This window comes from Arvicola amphibius, chromosome 3 (genome assembly GCF_903992535.2).
Source record: "Arvicola amphibius chromosome 3, mArvAmp1.2, whole genome shotgun sequence".
Taxonomy (NCBI): domain Eukaryota; kingdom Metazoa; phylum Chordata; class Mammalia; order Rodentia; family Cricetidae; genus Arvicola; species Arvicola amphibius.
The window spans coordinates 164,115,298-164,137,197 of record NC_052049.1 but is presented as its reverse complement, the minus strand read 5'-3'; the positions used below and the strand labels follow the sequence as shown (position 1 = coordinate 164,137,197).

The following is a 21,900-nucleotide window of genomic DNA, read 5'->3' as shown; positions in this document are numbered from 1 at the left end:
AAAAATTTTAACTGATAAATATTTATATTATTTGAATAGTCTTGAAATTATCAGAAAATACTCAGTGTTGATTGCATATTGGCATATATACTGGAACTTGTGCATATATGTTTTATATATGTATGTATTCTAATCTACTAATGCTATTATGGAAGGGTTGAGTTGAGGTCAGAATTTAATCTGCTGGTTTGTTGACTGATTGCAGATTTTAACTCAAAAGCATCTATTAATAGGTAACATTAGAAATTTTAACTATCAATAATGTCTGACTTTACTGGTGTTGCCGCGTACCTTATGTGGGCCTGTGTTTGTCTTTAGGATGTCGGAGCACATCTCTGAAGCTTTTCTACATATCAACTAGGCTACTGTGTTTTATGACTTAGTTGAATATGAGTCTATGCTGGGGAAATACGAAGCATTAATAGCTCTATTATAGATAAATTTCTCACATGATAATCTTTATGTTTTGTGTTGCTTTTCTAGTCAATAAACACAAGCCATGGATTGAGACATCATATCATGGAGTCATTACGGAGAACAACGACACAGTCATTTTGGATCCTCCACTGGTAGCCCTGGATAAAGATGCCCCAGTGCCTTTTGCAGGTAAGATGATTGACACCTTGGTAGGCTTGGGCTGACTCGCTCTGGAGGCCTGATGTGAAACCACCACTAAGCCCAGTTTGGACCTAAAAGTTACTGTCACCACCCTGTGTGCAGAAGCCCTGTGCATTTCAAGTTATGTGTATCTTCTCATTGTTAGTGTGGACTCTTTAGCACGTTACGGTTATTATCCTTCACAATGCATCCTGTGGAAGACCCATATTCCTTCTTGTTGTACTTGTTTTTGTTGTTTTGGTAGTTTTGATTTGTTCTGTTGTTGAGACAAGGACTCTTTATGTATTTCTGACTATGTAGGAACTTGCTATGTAGACCAGACGGCCTTGAATTCACAGAGGTCAGCCTGCCTCTGTCTTGGCCTTCCAAATGCTCAGATTAAAGACATGTGCCACATGCCCATTTTCCTCCTGCTAAGAAGTGACAAATTGCTGAAATGACCCCTGGAGTTAGATGAGATGGACGAGTGAATGTCCTTGGGGAATTTTGCTCCTAGAGAGATGGCCTGCATACATGATAGCATGTGGCCACCACTGTCCCCAATACCTACATACTACATAGGGACTTATATCTTGGCATATTGGCAAGAAAAGGGCAAAATATCAAACAAAACTTGCTAAAGGTCAGATGAAATTGTGCCCTTGAGCTTCAGTGTGAGTATGGCTTCCAGGGGAGGAATCTAAAGTCAGATGTTCGTGTCTTTCTTGGCTAGGAGGCTTTCTTATTGTATTCAAGGTCACTTCTCTCACTCTGACCTGCAGAAGTCAGACCCTATGTAGGAAGGATACTACACTATCATCTGTTTCCATGGATTTGGGTAAAGACAGGGAATGGGCAATGGCTTGGGTAGGAGGCTTTAGACAAAGAATGTCTGAGGTTGCCTGAATCACGAGGAATAGTGTTCACATTTTATAACCGTCAAGAGGAAGACAGGAAATTTAATGAAGGTTTTCAAGACCTCTAGAAGATTGCTTTATGATCGATGGGTGCCAGGCAGGGGTTTTCACCATGATGAAGTCTATTTTTTCTGACAGTTTGTCTGCTACATTATGAGCTACTTGAGCAGAAAAAAAAATGATTCTTTCGCACTTTTAAGAGAGATGCTCTGTGAAGGCCTTTTATTCATTACGGAAGATTATGATGGCAGGAGGGCTGGGCTGGGTTGAACTCAGTGTGATGTGAAGGTAAGCCCATAAGCACTCTTACTGTGGGGGGAAAAAACTCTTACAAGGCTTTATCTTTATTTTATATAAAATGATAACTAATGGGCACCTAACTGTGATTTCCATGATGTCTAAGGTTGGGAATCTTCAGACATTTTCCAAATGTCCTCCAACCAAATGACACTTGGAAGTACCGTGCCATTTCTTTCTCATGCCATCTTTTCCACCCTTACCCTTCTTCGGCAGCCTAGAAATAATCTATCTCACATTTTTCTGGACATAAGTAGCACAACAGTATGGTTAACCAACACCTTTAACAATGTCTAGGAATAAGGTTTTTGGAGCAAATACCAGTAAAAATATGATTGTGCCATGGAAACTTTTTATTTGGCTTTTAACATATGCTTAAAAATAGATCCAACATTAAGAAACTGGTAGATTTATCATGAGACGCACAATTCTGGTTAATCTCAATAAATCAGATCTCAAGTAGAGAACTGAGTCAGAATTTCCTCCCTTCTTCCTTCCTCCCTTCCTTTCTTGGAAGCAGGCCTGAAATTCAGTATAGAGACCAGGCTGTCCTCAGACCTGTGGTTTCTGGCCATAGCCATCTGAGTTTTAGAATCACAAATCTGTGTCCGAGCACTGAGTTGGCCATATCTTTAATCCATGTGTGAAGCCCAGTTCCCTCCCAGCCGTTTATCTCACAGTGTGCGCACAGAGGCCTCCGCACTAAGTAGGGCTTAGTCTTTCCACTCCCAGTCTGGTGGATGACCTTTCTTTCAAGCATAACAGAGTGAACTGCTGGCCAATTCCCAGGAAGTAACAGAGTGCCCTTCAGTCACACTGGTGCTGGGAGGCTAAGGTTTTCAAAGATGAGCCATGTGTCTGACTCTTGGTTATGCTTACCCCTAATGAAACTCTCTTTTGGTCTGGTTGTGAGCAAGGAACTGAAGTCTACAGCAAAGGGACCCACTCTCAAACAGAGGGGACACGATAAAAAAAAAAAAAAAACCACCAACTTTACATTCAAGCAAATCTGATATTCGAGAATTTATATTCACAGTAGATTCCTTAACACCTTCATTTATTAGGGCTTACAGACAATTAAAAAAATCATCTGCCGATTCATCTGAGCATTTCTTCAGTTGAAGCCTCGTCAAGTGCCTTAAACTTGAATTTGTATTTTGTCGGATGTGCTTACAGTTGTTCAGGCTTGTTTTGAAACTCAGAGTTGCCTCTGGGCCAAGCCCTGAGTAGCTATTTCCAACCAGAGACAATTTCTCTGCTCCACCTGTTATCTTTGCAGCTGCCTTTAAAAAAAAAAATCTGGCTTAATGCATCAAAATATAATCTGTCAAGCTCTTAAAAGTAAAAAATAAAGGTGCTTCTTATTATGGTCAAAGCTATTTTTCTCAGTATTATTTATGACCAGCTGTAAGACAGGACACAGATGCTAGCCATCCATCCAGCGACGGGCATTTATTTTAAAACATTTATCTTAAAAAGAAAATACTCGCGATTTATTTCAGATCCCTATCATTCTCATAAAATTGAAAAATTTATATCTGCCAGCTTCATCAGCCTCCACGTCAACTGGAGCTTCTGGCCTTCTTTATCAAGCACTCCTGAATTAGGGGTCACTTTCCCCAGCTTTCAACTGCGTCTTTCCTTCCCGTTGAGTGGTGAGCTGAGCTGTGCTCTGCGACAGACCGTTCCCTTTAGGTCATTTTTCACTACTTGATTTCTCTTATCTTCTCCTACCTTTTGGAATATTTAGAAAAAAAAACATTCTTCTATAAGAATTCTGTTTGAAAATAATTTAGAATTATATGCTACTATAAGTGATGCTCATCTAAATAAAAAGCAAAGCATGTATTGTAGAAAACATGGAAAGTCCTGTGACGTGCACACAAAAAAGCATACAGCCTGCATCTTCCCACCACTAGAGACTCTTGGCATTTCGGTGTACTTCCTCCAGTCATGTTTGTATTCCTTGCTAAAAATTATTATTGCATCTTGCATCTAATATTAGAATTCAGTGTTAGTGTTACTTTAAAAATAACATTAGCCCTATAAATATCCTAATGAATGTTCTAGAGCTTACTTTTCCCCTATTGACAATTATTGTACCTATTTCCATTTCTATTTTGTTACAACATATTTGCCTTTCTGTGTCTGCTGGTGGATAAATTTTCTTGAGTTACAATTAATTGGTCAAGCATTTCCAAGTTCCTGAAACACATTAGATTGCTTTTCAAAAAAAAAAAAAAACCCTATATGACTTTGTGTTCCTATCCACAGCATCTGAGTCCTCCTCCGGCCCCCTTTTGTTCGCTCTAATGGTGATTTGGTGACAGTATGGCAGAACAGCTAATTGCATTATCTTTAATAACATCATCTGTGAATGATGCAGGCATTCCAGGCTTTTTGTGCGGATGAAATTTAAATAATGTCTGTGCAACATGTTCCAAATGTGGTGCTTGTTTAATGAATTGGAGTTTCCATCTCCAGCCTTTTATGCCTGCTCATTTCATAGAGAAAATGCCTCCTTGGCATTGAGGCGAAGCAACTTGCCCGGCATTCCAGGTGACGTTGGTTGAGGCAGGGACAATGATCTTGCTTTGACTCCGTCTCTCATTTGAGCAGCAAAACCTCCGTGAGACCTCAGCCAGTTCTATTAAACTTGCTTGGCTCACTTCTCAACTCAGAGTCTGGGCTCTGTAGACTTGACCTTCTTAAAGAAGCAGACACAGAAAAATCCTCAACTAATAATGGAAATCCTGACCATTGGAAAGACAAAAAAAAAAGAGTAATAATGAAAGCAAGCCGGGCGCACCATGAACTTATTAATTTCTACATGTGCCCCACTGAAGCCTGTTAGGAAACTGTGGAGACTTTTAAATTTGAAGGGAATTAGATGGCTTTTCAGAGATAATAGAACTACCACTCATTTGTCTACACTGGGCCAGTTTGCACTTGTCTCTTGTGAGGACAGGGCTACAGAGGATGATCAGGCATAATTGGCTGGTTTTGCCGGCTGGGTAAGTCTCTGAAGACTGCCCAGAAAATTGTCTGGAATATGATTTGACCTTGTTTGATTAGTTGGTTACAGTGCTGGCTGTGGCAAGGACTGTTCCTTCTTTTGTGGTTTACTCCATTTCTCTTATTCAGTTCAGTTCTGCCTATCTCCTTTCTCTCTATCTGTGGGTCTGCCCAAGGGACCTGGCTCCCACAGACTATTAAGGGTTCCTTCTGCCACAATATCTTATAGTAAGCAGGAAAGGCAGAGGTCATAGCATTCATTATTTCTAGTATTTTTATATTGATGGTCATCATTGTATGCTTTAAAACATATAAAATATGTTTAAAAGCATATCAATATAGTGTAGAATTTTTAAATCTAGGTAAGTGGCATATATATTACCTCACATAGTGTGATGGTTAATGTGGTCAAATTGGCAAAACCTAGAATCACCCGGGAGATGGCCTCTGCACACGCCCGTGAGGGACTTTCTTCACTGAGGTGCTTGAGGTAGGAGGCTGGAACCATTTCATGGACTAAGCCCTGAACTGAATAAAGAGAGGGAGCTGGAGAGCCCACGTGCACTCTTTGTTCTCTGTTTCCTGACTATATATGCCATGTGGACAGCTGTCTCAGGCTCCTGCCACTGTGATTTCAGGGCAAGATGGAACATTAGCCTGGAACTGTGTGTCAAAATAAGCTCGCTCTCCTTTGGATTGAGAGCTTTATTACAGGAACAGAGGTGCAAAGGTTTCCTCTTTTGGTGAGAGGCTATCACACTCAGCCTTCTCCAAGACTATAACATATTATCAGAACTGATAGCCACCTTGCTCTAGAGTAGATCTCTTAATGTACGATTTCTAGCACACTGCAATTGTGTATCTTCCAGCCAACATCCCCTCAACCTCTCCAGCCTCTGGGGACCACCATCATATTCCCCACATCTGATATCAGCATTCTTCAGATTCCACCAAAGAGGGAAATCAGCTGCATTTGTCTATTTTTGTGGCTTATGTCCCTCGCCAGACACACATGTTTTTGCATTCAGGTTCTGCACTTGCTAACTTCATAATCTCAGAGTTGTCACTAAACTCTTCCAAGGGAACGTTTACAATGGAGGCATTCACAGCGCCTACTCCTGGGATTAATATGTGGATATAATTAGATATTAATGAAAAGCGCCTCGAGCCCTGTCTGGCGGCCAGAAAGTGCCCAATCAATCAGAGTTGTGTTAGTCATAGCCGTGGTGATGATGAGAGTCATCAGAGTAATTGTGGTTCTTGTTATCATCAATAAGCCACAAGTGTTTGCTTCCTTTTTGGTTGATTACAATGGTGCAATTATAATCTGGGGTGATGATGATAAAAGAAGGGAGAAACATAACTCTGGAGTCTGTTGTAACGCCGGATACAGTCACCCAATCAGACTGTTGTTTGGATTCCTCTGTGGCAGAGTGGTGTGGGAAGGACCAGCTAAATTATATAGTTTGGAGATTGTGTACAACTCCATAAATAAATATCAGCTATCTGGGAATAAAAGTCCTTCCATTCTACCCATAATTTATCCCTGTGGAATAATCTATTGCAAGCTACACTTTCAGAGAATTGCAAACCGTGTGTCCTTTTATTATAAATGCACACATGCGCACATGGGCACCTGCCAGTCAGTCGATTGAAATTCACTTCTCACCAGTTTGTGAAGCAAGAGGACAGCTATTATGATTCTGTTCTGCAAACAAGGAAACAGGGGACTTTAGGAAGTTTTGTGAACACCTCAAGCTAATCTACCCAAGTCCAGGCTCTCTGGCCGCAGGCCTCACCTTCCCTTCACTCGCTCCATTGTCCTTTGCTGGAGGCTGCTCTTACTGATCTTAAAGGATCTGCAAGACATCAGACACAACCTTCCTAAATGTCAACCTCAGGTTAGGTTCTTCCCTTATGACTTCTTTTTTCCTTGTTCTGATCATTCCAAGAAGAAACATGTAGTTTTGGAGGTTCAAATATCACGAGCACCTCCCTTGCCTGATAGTCTCTTCTTTTGGTGAAGCAGAACCAAGATCTACTACAGAGCCTCCTGAAAGTTTGAATAGAATTCTGATGTATTTTAGCTAGACCAGTTCTATTGAGGTAAGTATTATTGCTATTCATTTCTGACATTTTCATTTCAAATAATCATTAGTTTTTTTTTTTTAAATCCAACCTCAAAGAAAAATGCAAACAAATATTTCAGTGGCTTATAGAAGCATTGCAAGCCACTCAGAAGGTCTGAGATGGGATACAAAAGAAACAGTGGATAAACCTTTCGGGTAGGGGTGGCCTCATCTGGTATCCTCAGAAATGGCTGCAGGACCCAAGCCATCTTCATTCTATCTTGCCCCGTGGCTCTCCAACATCTGTTCCTCACAGCATAAATGTATGCATGCATTAGTAATTCATAAACATGAATTATTTGAAAAGGACACCCAGCAAAGTGTCCCAGGCCCTGTAAGTAGTAACTGCCTTCAGTCCCAGGTTAGATCTTATCCCTCTCTATGAAGAACCAGGTACAGACCTGTCTGGAGTCCACAGCTGGGACTATTCCTCAATCCTCACAGAGTTGAAATCTAGAATTAAGTCGGGAAAACATCAACTATATGTCTATTATTCTGAATGCATGTGAAAAAATTAAGAAAAGAAAGTAAAATTCACCTACTACCAAGAAAAATTTACAATTCTGACATGGACTCATGTTTTTTTTTTCTTTTTTTTGTTTTTCGAGACAGGGTTTCTCTGCAGCTTTTTTTAGAGCCTGTCCTGGAACTAGCTCTTGTAGACCAGGCTGGCCTCGAACTCACAGAGATCCGTCTTTAATCCCGAGTGCTGGGATTAAAGGCGTGTGCCACCACCGCCCGGCTTGGACTCATGTTTTTAAAGTGGATTGAGGTAATGGCTTTTATGGCTCTGAGTCTTTGCGTTTTTACTGTTCACGGCTACTTCCTATGCAGATTGAGTTATGCAGGCTTGGTTACCAGCATAACTAAGCATCACACAAACATTGATTTAGTCATTCCTCTATTTGGGGCTGTGTAGGTTGTTTTCAATAATTTTCATCTTTCTAAAGAAAATAATTCTTCCATGGTCAACTGTGTGAAATGACTTAAATAAGCATAACGCGGGTTTCATTTTGAGGTTTGATTCATAAAGAGAATGAAAACAGATGCGTTCTTTCAGTGATAGTTTGAGATTGTGTCCTCAAATGTTTGGCTGATACAAACTGGGACTGCCAATTTCCCAGCAGCTGGTGGCTTCAGACTAGACAGGGAAGATGTGGGAGTCATAGTCCCACCGCTGTCAGCACCTATAGGGGAGCACTATCCCCAAGTTCTCAGATTCCCCAGGCCTCCTTCCATGTAGCCAGGTTTTCATCCGTGCTGCAATAACTCTGATCTAAAGGCTTTCAGATTTATACAAGAGTAATATTGAAGTCGTAAAATATGAAACAATTGAGGGGTAATGGGAACAGCAGACCTGGAAGATAAGATAGAAGCCCTGGCCAAGGAGACACTTGGGATCTCTCGAGCAGATGGCAAGGGAAGATCCATCTGTGGCCCTGAAGGACCAGTAAAGCCCTTTACAGTGGCCATACCCACGGGTCTTGTTCTATGGGAGATTGGGGATCCTACCAATCAGGTTGCGAGAGCAAGAGCCCACGTGCCATCAGTATGGGATGAAGGACAGATTTGACTCTGGCTTGGCAGCTTCCAGCCAAGGAATTGGTGTGAGAGTGGGGGCATGTTTGGGAACTCTTCCTGGCCTTCTCCATAAAAGCATACTGTGCTCTTCCTGGCTGTTCATTTTTATAATTTTAATGTCTCTTTCTTGCCTGCTGATGACTGTCAATGTAGGAAGCAGGTCTCAGCTCCAGTGGGAGGCCCATTCACAAATCTTAGTACATAAAGACTTTGCCTGAGTTGGGTGGAGGGGGGAGCATATTTATCCTGCTAAGGAGTTCATGGATGACACTATCTATGGAGGAGATGCTGGCAGGAGAGAGGGGAAGCTTTCCAGACTTCTACTGTGTGTGTGCTTGAGGTCTTTGCCTTGTCTTTTTCCCTTATCTGAAACAAGTCCTTCTGAACCATTCCTCCTGCATTTCCTTCTTTCTTTTCCCACCAGCTTATTCCCAGGGTCCCTGATGCTGCCTGTCTATGTAGCCTCTGTCAGCAGGTGCTTTGTATTTTGTCTTTTTATTTCTCTTGTGAAGGCTGTTTGTAAATTTGCTCTATGGCAGCTCAGGCTTAGTGAACTTCTTTTTTATGTCCCATTCTCATCTCCCGCTCAAGTTCTATGCCAAACCCTGGGACTCACTTATCTCTGATGGGGGTCTGGATCAAGAGCATATGCTGACATTAACTTCATACCTCTCTGTACTGAGAAGGCAAAGGTAGGCTCCTCAGTGGGAAAACTGTTGGAGAAACTAAAAGGGCTTCCATTGGGGATGATGAGGAATCCATTCAAGACAATGGCACTGGGCTTTGATTCTTCTGCATGGACAGGCTCTGTGGGAGCCTTCTCAGCTTGGTTGATCACCTTCCTGGACCTTGGGGGAGTTGAGAGGACCTTAGTCTTAACATAGAGTAGGGAACCCCGATGGCTCCTTGGCCTGGAGAGGGGGAGGTATGGGTGGAGGGGAGGGGAGGAAAGGGAGAGGAGGAGGGGAGGAGATGGAAATTTTTAAATATAAAAAAATAAACCATATTAAAAAAAGATACAGTGGGACGGATCAGCCAGGGAAGAGTGAGGGTGTAGGTTTCAAATGAATCAAATTCATCCCAAGGACCTAGGATCTGTGTCTGATGGGGAAGAAAGCAGGGGAAGGAGTTGAGATGCTGGATCAGAATCCACCAGGAAACTTACCCGGCTTCCCAGGCACTCTTGGCTTTGTGAAACAGGGTCCAGGATGGCTTTGAGTTGGAAATCTGTCTGCTTCAGCTTCCTCAGTCATCCTCTTCTCCAGGATCTTCACAAAGAGAAGACTCTGCATAAATCATTCTTAGGCCAGATTCATGTTTAAGGACTGACCAGTCGGTACTACTCTCCAGCAATAGGTTGAAAAGGCATTCAGGAAGAAAAGCCATCCTAGTTTCCAGAGCTGAAGAGTATCCTAGGGTGTGGGATTATCAGTGATAAAACTGGGAAGGGATGGGTACACCAGGGTTGGAAACCCTGGAAGGAGAGATGTGGTATTTCGGGAATAAGCTGCTCCAACACCACGTTAGGAGATGGCGTGAGAGAAGCCTTTGAATGTGGAAATTCCTTGTTTTCTGGGCCCCTGCATTAACGAGAGTGCTGTATGAGAACAAGATAAAGTGTAAACAATGAAATAAAAACAATAATGGCAGGAGTTCTGCCAGCCCACATGGTGACTGTGCAAATTGAAAACAGGTGTTCCTTCTTACAGACGGACCCTATCCTACGCCACCGCACACAGCTCTTCCTGTGGAAGAGGTCCATTTCAGCCCCAGTGTGTCCCCTTGGTCTTGTAGCCTCGTACAGAAAACAACCTGCACACAGCAACACCAAAAATTGGCCAGGTTCTATTATTCCTCTATGCTACGCGCTATATTACAAACACCGTGTCATTTAGGTTTTACAGTGATCCTCTGAAATAGGCATCATTATTATCTCTATTTTATAGGAGAGACTGAGGTTAAACTGAATTATATAGTTTGCCCAGGACACAGTGGTAATGAAGTTGTAATTCCAGCCCAGATGTCTCGGTTAAGTACTGCTATGTAGCAGGCACGCCAACACTTAGGAGCCCCAGGACAGCAGCGGTTCGTCCTCACTCATTACTCTGCATGTGGGCTGGGCAGCTCTGCCAATCCAGGCTGGGTGTAGATGATCCTTGCTGGGGGTGTTTAAGGGTCCCCAGGAAGCCAGTGGCTCTGAAAGGTTAGTTTAGGGTGGCTGTAGCTAGGGTGACACTGTTCTCTATATGTTCTTTCAGTAGCCTGCCTGAGAAATTAAAAGTACACACATGTACAAGCAGACGTCAACAACTACCCATGACAGTTCTGTCCCCGTATCACGAGCTAACTCAAATCCCATGTCCTCTACTAGACCCAGTGTACAAATGGACTACGGTGAGATGGGCGACTTTACAGTCATCAGCGTTACTGTTCTGTCACAAGCCACCTCCAGGCCACTAGGATTCACAACCTTCCTCGGTGCTAGAACCCCAGAAGTCACATTCAGCCATAGGTCCAGGCTTGGAGCACAAGATTTTTAGGTCCTCATCATTGGGCGTAGTCAATCTTAATCGATAGGCCTGGGAACTAAAGCAAACAAAAAAATTACCTTTCCACCCTTAGGAGACAGAAATCCTCAGCCAACACTTCCAATCCAGGGTGGAAGTAAAAGGAAATGAACAATGACCATCAGCAATTCTGACATATTGCTAGAAAACTGTTGCATGACCCCCTCACTGAACTTCCTCTAATCCATCTTCCTCTCTCTTCCATTTGATACTTGTCATCTTTTTGTACCACTGTTTGTCTCTGACCTATCCCAAGTTGATGAACCCAACAGACATGAGCACTGTAGTTGGCTTTTTCTTTGGGCCACCATCCAGCTCCCAGATGAAGACATGAAAACTTATTATTAATTATGAATGCTTGGCCTTGTCTTAGGCTTGTCCCACTGGCTCTTTTAAGTTAATTTAACCTATTTCTATTCATCTACATTTTGCCTTGGGGCTTTTTATCTTTCATTCTATATGTTCTACTTTCCTGCTTCCTCTGTGTCTAGCTGACCCCTGGTGTCTCTTTTCTTTCTTCTTCTGAGCCTAAATTCCTCCTTCTCCTTACTTCCCCTGTGCAGAACTTCCACCTATCCCTCCTCCCTTGCGATTGGCCATTCAGCTTTTTATTAGACCCATCAGGTGCCTTAGGCAGACAAGGTAAAACAAGAACACATCCTTGCATAGTTAAACAAAGGTAACACATCTTCACATAGTTAAACAAATACAACACATCTTTGCACTGTTAAACAAACAATCTTCAACAGAGCACAGTGCTGATGAGACCAGGGTCCTGAACTCTGGGTAAAGTGTCTCCATGTCAGCATCTGAGTCTCTGTCCCATCTCAGCTGAAGAACTTAGAATACCAAAGTCAGGAGCCTTAGATAGCAAATCGGGAAAATTAAAGGGAAAAACCATTTTGTCTCTCTTTTGGAAAAGAAATTCACCTGATCCAAGAAAATCCAAGCCCCATGATATCCTGGAATGCCAAGAACTTCAAATCTATGACAGGTCTTATCCACAGTCTTCACATCAGTGAGTTTATGGGACATTCTCAGTCAGTGTTCTGGTGGCCAAATTCTAAGCCACATGACCCAGGATCTGGGGTGGGTACCTGACTCTTGTTGTCAAATACACTGTGCCAACCTTGGATTTACTATGTGGGTTGAAAATATAAGAGAGGCAGTTGGCTTTTTGTTTGTACACAAGGGGATCAGGAGTGGAGTTGGCAGATGAGGCTTCTCGAGGAAGGAGAGTTCGGAACACTGAATTCTCCCTGATGGGCTTCAGTTCTCAAGTGGCCTTCGTGTCCTGATGATCACACTTCCATGCTGCTCATTGCTGCTTTTGATCTTCCTCTGTCCCAAGAGATGCTCCTTTCTCATTTCCTGGGAAGCAAAAGAAGTCAGTGAAAATCATGTGCTAGCATGGCCACACCTGCTGCATCCCTTGGGCTACAGAAACACAAACGGTCTGCAGAGGCTCAGCTAAGTGAATAGCATAGAAGACCATGAACTGGGAATTGGAAAGCACGGAGAAAATCCTCTTTAAAGGCTGTAACAGGTGATCATCACAGCAAAATCAATGACTGAAAATCAGTTCTGACTGTCAATAATTGGACCCCTTAATAGCCCTGTTTACAAAGCTAATACCAATTCAGATGTCTGCTCTAGAATCCATTCTGCAGCACACTGCAGTAGCCTTTATTGAGTAGCCCTGGCAGCGGAGTCCACCACAGTTATTAATTATGAATAGGCTTTTGTGAGGTCAATGGTTTTCCTTTAATAGGAAATTGGGACTGTGAACACAAGTTCCAAATATCTTAGACTTGTTTGAAACCAAAGGACAGGAGTACAAGCTGGCATTTATAGTTCGTTCAGCCTGGCAGAGGACTGAGGGTGAGATCACTGAATACTTTGGCGTGAGTTCAGGGCTCGATTTTATTATCTTGTAGCTGCCTGTGATCACAGATGAGGCATCAAAGGCCAGCTGTCCCTCATGAACCTTGACAGTCTATATAAACTAATTACTTTTTTATGAGCCATCTTTTTCAGAGTTTTGAAGAGAGGGCCCATTAAGCCAAGTTCAATAGGATCTACAAACTTTAAAAGTTATTATTATTTACCTAAGTTCCCACAGAGTGCCATGGTAAATGACATCCTTGACAATGCTCGGCTTGGATGGCCATGAACTTCATCAAAAACACAATATTCTGATATTTTTTAAAAAAAATGGAAAGATGAATGCTAGTGTGGCAGGGATTTGCTCTGCACATGGATGGTATTAATGGGGCAAGGAAGGGAAAAAGAATACACCTGGAAGGCAACCATGCCCATTCTCCTAAACCTACGAGACTATAGATTACACCCCTTACTCCTCAGTTCACCACACTTAGCCTTTCATTTTTCGTGTCTTTCTTGGAGTCTCTAAAGAAGCTAGCTTTCAGCCACAGCGCTCACATGTGGCTTGTACTTCTGCTATCTCCTGGGACTCTTCTCAGCCTTTCTTGGTTGCTGTGGATCTGCTGCATGGCTGTGCCATTTGGGGTATATTCTCTCCACTCTACCACTGGGAGCAATTTTCTGCTATACGCTGTCTTCATTGGCCCAACTTGCTGCTCGCCTTCCTTCCCTTGAATCAGCCCGTGGAGAGAGCACTGAGCCAAACTGACCCCCTTAATCACACATCTTTCTGGAGAGCCAGGAAACAACTTCTCTTCTAGAGATCTCCTCCCCAACATGAGAATTTCCCCATGCTAGTCTCTTGCCATTCTGTTCTTTGTATGTAAACATAAAGACCTTCTTCCATCCCAAGGTGAATAAAGCTCCTCCCAGATCTGAGGTAGGAGTGGTGTGGACACATTCAAGCTTTGCGTGTCCTGGGCTAGTGAGGTGGCTACTCCCCTCTTAGCTGCTCATGTGTACCTGTACATCTTGATCTTGAACTTGTGCAGAGTGGTCTTTGCTTTCAAGTTCAAATGTTCCTATGCCAACATCGTTTCCGCCATCTTCTTTCATATCTGTGAATGAAATACCCAAATTTGATTAACAAAGAGACTCTTGAGTGCCCTGGCACCCATCATCTGGAAGTGCATCATATGAAACTGCCCATGGGATCTGTATCATTCCATCTGGCCTCTACCAGACTCCCACTTCCACCCTACCCAGAACTTGGTCCTGCTCTACACTGATTTCATGGGAAATAAACTATTTCTCTCCAAGTCAGATCCTCCGGGTCCCCAACTCCTGCTGTGCTCTCCTCCACCTCAGCCCTTGCACATGAAGCTCTAATTGCCTAGTCACAAGCCTGGCTTCCTCCCTGATCTTGAGCAGGAGTGTCCTAGTAGGTGCTCAATTTGCATTTGGTAAATGGCTGAAAGACACCTTGATTTACCACAAGTTTAAACTGACCCTGTGGGCTTATCTTATTGTCTCTGATGTGTTTGTTCTTGGGCTCAATCTCAGGTTCTGCTATACTTTCCCTACAATCTCTTTCACTGTCTGCTCTTCCTACCAGAGCAGGCTTGTTTATCTGTAAATCCTAGCGCATCCTCTAGATTAGAAATTTTCTGTAAATATTGGTTGATTCAGATTGCAAAGGACCAATGACTTACAAGCCAGTTTTAAATAGCATGGGGGGGGGGACAGGAAGGAGAGGGACATGGAATTCAGGGAAGGGTCATCCATGCAGCTGACATTCACCTTGCAAGGGACAGAGCTAAATCAGAGGCAATGGCTCTATGGCTACTAAGTTTTCTGGAACAATTCTGCCATAACTGAAGTATCCAATAAAGGAAGAGGCAAAGCTAAGGGAAACCTGAGCTGGAGGGGCTTACAGTGACCAAGGAGGAAACCACTCAACAGAATAGACTGCTGCCTCTCACCAAGGACTAAATCTTTACAAAGAAGGGTTTTTTTAAAAAGTGTTTTTTTTAATGAAGGTATTTTGAAATAATAATAGATTGTCAGTGAGTTATAAGAAGGCACATAAAGGTCTTGTGTCAGGGTTGGAGAGATGGCTCAATGGTTAAGAACACTGGCTCTACTTCCAGAAGACCAGGGTTCAGTTCCCAGAACCCACATGGCAGCTCAAAACTGTCTGTAACTCCAGTTTTCAGGGTATTTGAAACCCTCATAAAATAAAATTAAATAAATTTTAGTTTATTTCTTTGTCTAGTCTTCCATACTGCTTACATCTTCTAAAGCTATAGTATGAACTCATAACCAAGATGTTGACGTGGATTACAACCCAGATACAGGACATTTCTGTGTTACCCTTAAACAGCTACCCCTCCTCCCTTCCTACCCACAGCTTCTCACTCCCATTCTTATTTTGTGACTGAACCATTTCAAAGGTTATATAAATAAAAGCATACAATAAACAGCCTTTAAGAATTAGTCTCTTAGTTACGAGTTCCTATTGCTGTAAAGAGACACCATGACCATGGCAACTCTTTTAAGGATAAAACATTTAATTGGGGTGGCTCACATTTTCGGAGGTTCAGTCCATTGTCCTCATGCTACAACATGGTGGTGCGCAGGCAGTCATGGTGCTGGGGAGTAGCTGAGAGTCTTACAACTTGACTAGTGGGCAACAGGAAGTGGTCTGCCTCCCTGGGCATGGCTTGGGCATCTATGAGACCTCAAACCCTGTCCCCACAGAGACACACTTCTTCCAACAAGACCACATCTACTCCAACAAAGCCACACCTCCTAATAGTGCCACATCTTTAGGGGGACAAATTCTTTCAAACCATCACAATTAGGTATTAACTCTGCATCTTTCTCTGGAAGATAATTTTAGCTACTGGTTCAGCCTTTTTATCACTTAGTAGTATTCCATGGCACAGATATACCACAGTTTATTTAACTCTTCATCCAAGTAAAGAAAATACAACTCATGTGTCTGTGTGTGTGTGCGCGTGTGTGTGTTTCTTTGAGAATTTCATACATGTATGCAATGTGTTTTGATCATATGCTCTTGGATTTGGTTTATACATGTTTTATTAAGACTTTTTGCATTTATGTTCCTGAAGGAAATTGTCAACAATTTGTTGTTTTTGTGTCCTTACAAGGTTTTCATGTCATAATAATTATGACTTCAGAGAATGAGTTTGGTAGTATTCCTTTCCTTTTTATATATGGGACATTTCTTCCAGTTTTATTTCAGGAACTTCTTAGTGAATAGTCTACTCTCAAGGACCAATCTGGGGTACCACCTGCAGAAGGGGAGAAAACTGTTGTGATAGCAATAATACCAAACTGAAAAAGATATAGAAAAATAAATAAACTTAAAATTGATTAAAGTCCACTAATGTACTGCCAATGACTACAGAACAAAAAATGGAAAAATAATGTAAAATGTTATATGAAGACAAAACTGTTTATGGTAAGTATAGAAGTAAAGAATGAGATAAAGTAAAATGTATGACGATTGGGGAGAATTGGACACAAATGGACTCAAAGATTAGATGAAAGGATGATGAATGATGAATAAGCGTGAAGAAGAGGAAGAAAGAGCAGGAGATTTTTTGAATGGGAGAGAAAATATTTCCTAGGAATAAGGATTCACAAACAAAATTAGATTTAAAATAGGAATGGGGCTATAAAGTAAATATAAGTTAAAGTCAAAATGCTCCTAAAAGTATATTTAGAAGAAAGGGTAGAATAGAAGGCTCAAAAATAGGTTGCACAATAATTAAATAGTTGTAAACAAAGTTGGATATATGTAAAAATAGGATATAAGTCAAAACGTGAAACCTTTTTAAGACAAGTAAGATAAAATCAAAATCTGGTTAGGAATATAGGAAACAGGATAAAAAGGGAAACACAATGAGGGAGAAAATGAAGTGTGGGGGCGTTTTCCTGGGCCCTTGAAAACTGGAGTTCTCTGGGTAGACGGGGTGGGGAAGGTCAGTTGAGCTAATGGACTCATGTTTCCTGTGACTTATGCTGATGCTGAGATTGTCCTTGGCAAGTGTCTGGTGTCTACCAGAACTATCTTCTCTTTAGTTAACCATTTGTTCTCCCTTGCGCACTAAGGGCTAAGGCTGCCCATACCTCTCCTTATAGTCTGTGGTTCAGGTAGGTTATCCCATTGTCCAGAGACTCCTCAATTTATATCTTTATATGCCAGGATGGGTAAGGAAGTTCTTATGGATTTCTCTTAGAATTCTTTTCTATACATTCATGGAACTTTGTTCTATCGATCCAATTTTCTGTCAAAGACTCGCCCTCAAATAACACTGCATTTTGGGATTAGGTTTCAACATATGAATTTGGAGAGGGGTTTATAAATATCCAGACTATAGAGGTTAAATAATTACAAGCTTTGTGTAACCTTAGTGTGGCGTCTATTGGTGCTTTCTTCATTTAGTGTGCGGTATTTCTACTTCTTGGAAAATGAGTGGTTTATATTAGTATTCTTAGATTGTGGTGTGAGACTGTGGTTCTTACTTAAACCTTCTGTTTTAATTGACTTTTATTAAAATGTTACTTAATGGAAGGGGTGGTTTGCCCCCACCCTATTGACATCTGAGTCTTCTCAGTTCTCTACTTACCCTTCGTTGATACTGGTGTGTGCGGCAGAAGATTTTTTTTAAAAATGTATTCTCAGTCATTCTGCAGTGGAGTCAGCTTCATTGTCACTGGGCAGTGTTAAAAGCCTTGATATCCCACTGACTCTTTTCTGATGTCAACCCAGTGATCTAGAGAAATTGGAGCTAGTCATTCTTGCCTGGTGAGAGTCGTTTTCACTACCCATTGGAGGACCTTCATTACCAACCATCATGGAGGATAATGTCCTACCTCCTCGCTCGTCCCACTCCGACATTACCCAGTCAGGTTGAAGAAAATCTTGGCTCTCTGCCCAGCCTTGGGTGATGTAGGTAGGGCTAATGTTGCGTCTTCTTAGCTCCTGTTTATCTGAGGAGAATAGCTGTTGGATGAAGTTTTCCAATATGCTGCACTGCACATTTCCCAGTCCCTAAGCTGGAGAGAGCAGCTTTTCTTTTCTTATCTGTTCCTAAACCTATCACTGTTTCTACAGTGCTGACTTTTTCATTTCCAGGCTTGGAATATATGAGAGAAGGAAACCCAGGGATCTCAGCATTACATAATTTCTTAGGCTCCAAAAATATTCCCTAAATGACATGGCTTCTATTTTCCGAATTTAGTCTCCTAGTGCCATTTTATTGATCCCCACTTTTTAGTACTTAGAAAATGATGTTTATGATGTTTCCCATGCAGAACGGTAAGATCAAGATCATTTTCCAAAGTCACAAATTCAGAAATACTTTCAGATGTTTTGAAAAAATAATTATTTTATTCTTATCTATAATATACTGTGTAGACAGTCTGCAGATGATACCACACTACAGGATGAATTTATCCTCAGGCCACTAGTCTGTGATCTATGATTTAGGCTACTGAGACACTGTGAGCTGGGTATGTTTAGAGGTTTGCACACACCAAACAGCAATGCTCTCTCTATCCCGCATTCATTCATTTGAAATTATTGAATGTACACTTCAGGTTAACTACAGAGATGATAAATGAGCAAGAACTTACATTAACAAGCAAGACATTCTTATGTGGTAGATGTCACGACGGAACTTCTTCGGAATCAGATTGGACTCTGTGGGTAGATTCCTAGGTGGGCCATCTTTCTTCCCATAGTTAGTTTGATGTGGGTTCCTTTGGGAACCACAGGCATTGATTGTGTTGTCAAAGGATAGCACGGGGCAGTTGCACTGGCTCCAATGTCATCTATTGGGCTGACAAATAAATCTTAATTACATCAGGTTCTTGAATCAAGTCCCATCTTTGCTGCCATTCATTATCAGAGATTATGGGCCCTTCCCCAGCCTAATAGTAGGAGAATGAAAATGAGGGAGGGGGGTGAAGGATCACACTGAAGGCCCAAAACCCAAAAGGATGGAGACTGTGTGTAGGGTTAAACAAGGATGCTTTTGCAGGAAGACCCTGGAGATGGGATAAAGACGAGGACATTTGTCTCAGCATAATCTTGCCTGACAAGACCAAGGTTGCTAGAAGGGACTGGATATAAAAGGGAAAGGAAGCAGGGATGGACACAGAAAGTCTCTGGTCCATGCTTCTTTGACCCTGTTGGTCATAAGAGTGGGATTGAGATAATCAGTCTTGACTGTGAAATACAAATGTGACTTTGAGTTCCCTGGAATTTTAGCTAGCATAAATACAGAGAGTGGGACTGTAAGTACAAGGAGAGTGGAGTGGGCCCGGCAGCCACAGCCATGCTACCTCCCTGTGTTGGTCTGCCCTGCACCTTGGGGCCAGTTAGAAACCTCTGTGCTAGTTAGTTCTTTTGTCAACTTGACACAAGGTAGAGGCATCCCGGAACAGAGAATGTCAGCCTTCATTGACTGGCCTGTATGCAAGCCTATAGAGCATTTTCTTGTTTAATGATGGATGTGGGAGGGTCCAGTCCACTACAGATGGTGCCATTCCCAGGCAAGTGGTCCTGGGTGATGTAAGAAATCATGCTGAGCGCATTATCTGGAAGAAGCCAGTAAGCAGCGTTCTTCCGTGGTCTCTTCTTCAGCTCCTAATTCCTACCTTGAGTTCCTACCTGGCTTCCCTTAATGATGGGCTCTGATGAGGATGTGTAGCCAAATAAACCCTCTCTTCACCAAGTTGCTTTTGATCATGGTATTTACCATAGCCATAGTAAAGTCATCCACTGCAACCCAAGAAGTGAAGTCCCTGCTAATATTCATGTAACAAGGAGTGATTACAAGAGCTCCACGGCCATTTTGTTATTTCAAACCATTGCTGCCATCCTCCTCTCACCCTGGGGCCCTTTCTACCTCAAAACCTTGAAATCTTCAGAGATGAAGGGTTAGTCCACATTTTTATGTCTTTCTGAGCTAAAAAGAGTTGACGCGCTCAGCAAGGGAAAGGATGATAAATACTAATTGAATTTTCCTTTGCAGAGTTCTGCAGCTGGAGATAAAAAAGCTTAAAGACGTGACAAAAGCAAACAACCAGCACGCGGTTTGTTTTTTCTGCACGGGTAAACACTACCCTGCCCGGCTTGCACACATTCCTCGTTCTCTTAAATGTGAGAAGGCCAAAGCCTCAGCTCACCGCTGCCAAGGTAGCTGTCCCCACTACGGACCGATTGTTCAGTGGTATTTACAGCAGACTGCAGAGTGGAGACAGAGCTTACCAGATACAGACAAACTGGACCCTGGTATCAGGCTATTATATCTCATAAAAAGCAATAATAGTAATAGCTACTGCCAACCTTCTGTGTGTCTGGCACTGTCCCAAAGGACTGACAGACATAATTTCATTTATATTCACCAGCAATATGAACTTAGAAGGGCAGCAGCTTGCTTACTTTAAAGATAAGGAAATCCAAGCTTACAAAGGTTACATGACTTGCTACAGTCATGTGATAGATGCATTTAGAGCTAGATTTCCAAAAGATTGTTGTTATTCATTGTTCAGATAACTTTTTCTCAAACAGGGGAGGGTGATTTTTCTCCTGAGAAGTGATCTGATAATGTCCAAAGACATTTCTTAGTTGTTATAATGGGAGTTTGCTATGTGATGTGGGAGGGTCTTCTGTTTGAGTTGATTTCATTGGTTAATAAAGAAACTGCCTGGCTCATTTGATAGGCCGGCCCTTAGGTGGGTGGAGTAGACAGAACCAAATGCTGGGAAGTTAGTCAGACCACCCTGCCTCTCCTCAGGGAGACAGACGCGATGAAGCTCTGGCCCAAGATGGACGTATGCTAGAATCTTCCTGGTAAGGCACCACTTCGTGGTGCTACACAGATTATTAGATATGGGTTAATCAAGATGTGAGTAAGTGGCTGAAACTAATGGGCCAGGCAGTGTTTAAATGAATACAGTGTGTGTGTTGTTATTTTGGTCATAAGCTAGCCAGGCAGCCGGGAACCAGACGGGAATGCAGCCCGCAGCCCATCACTACAGCTATGGTGCCTGGTAAGTGAAGACCAAGGGGACTGCCCAGTGCCTTGTACTATGAAGAAGAGCTTCCATCTCAAAGAACCATCTGGCCCAAAATATCAACAGTGTTGAAATGGTAGAGCCTAGGTTAAAAAGACAGGGGGGTCTCAGTTTCTGCCTCTGCTCTCTATGCTGTTCAGAATATGACCGTAGACAACCCATCTTGTTTCCTCGAGGCTCGGTTTCCTATCGTATAAAATGGTCTGGCCTGGATGATCTAAAGGCATTTTTGCCTGTAATATCTTTTGCTCCTGGGAAATTTTAGAATTTCATTAATAGATTTTGAAGTGGTCTTAAGTCCTTGTAGTTGCGACTTGTGCTTCAAACCAAAATAATTGAGGTTTTTTGATAGTGTATCAGTAAGGGGTTCTATGGCTGTAACAAAACACTGTGACCAAGGCAACTTACAAAAGAACGTATTTAACTAGGCTTGCAGTTCAGAAAGTAGTCTATGATGGGGGAGCAAAGACAGAGTGGAAAGAACAGCTTGAAATAACATCGTGATATGCCAGCAGGAGGCAAAGAGAGGTTCACTAGTAATGACTCAAGTCTTTTGGAAACCTCCAAGTACTTCCTACAACAAGACCATACCTCCAAATTATTCCCAAAGAGTTCTTGGGAACTTAGGACCAAAGAATTAAATATATGAGCCTATAGGGGTCATTCTCATTCAAACTACCACAAAAGGCATTATATATATACAGATAGTATGTATATGTATAAATATATAAATGAATATTTATATAGAGAGATAGATATAAATATACTTTTTGCCTCTATAAATAAAAAAGCCATCAT

The 21,900-nt window shown here is 42.1% G+C and overlaps 1 protein-coding gene across 1 annotated transcript in view; it reads left to right on the top strand.

Annotated features, from left to right (window-relative positions):
* The first annotated feature begins 461 nt into the window (after nt 1–461).
* Nucleotides 462–21,900, top strand: part of Clstn2 (calsyntenin 2) — a 348,253-nt gene continuing 326,814 nt past the window's right edge. The window contains exon 1 of the mRNA XM_038322257.2: nt 462–606. Coding sequence (XP_038178185.2) covers nt 462–606 — 145 coding nt within the window. The remainder of the gene's footprint in view (nt 607–21,900) is intronic.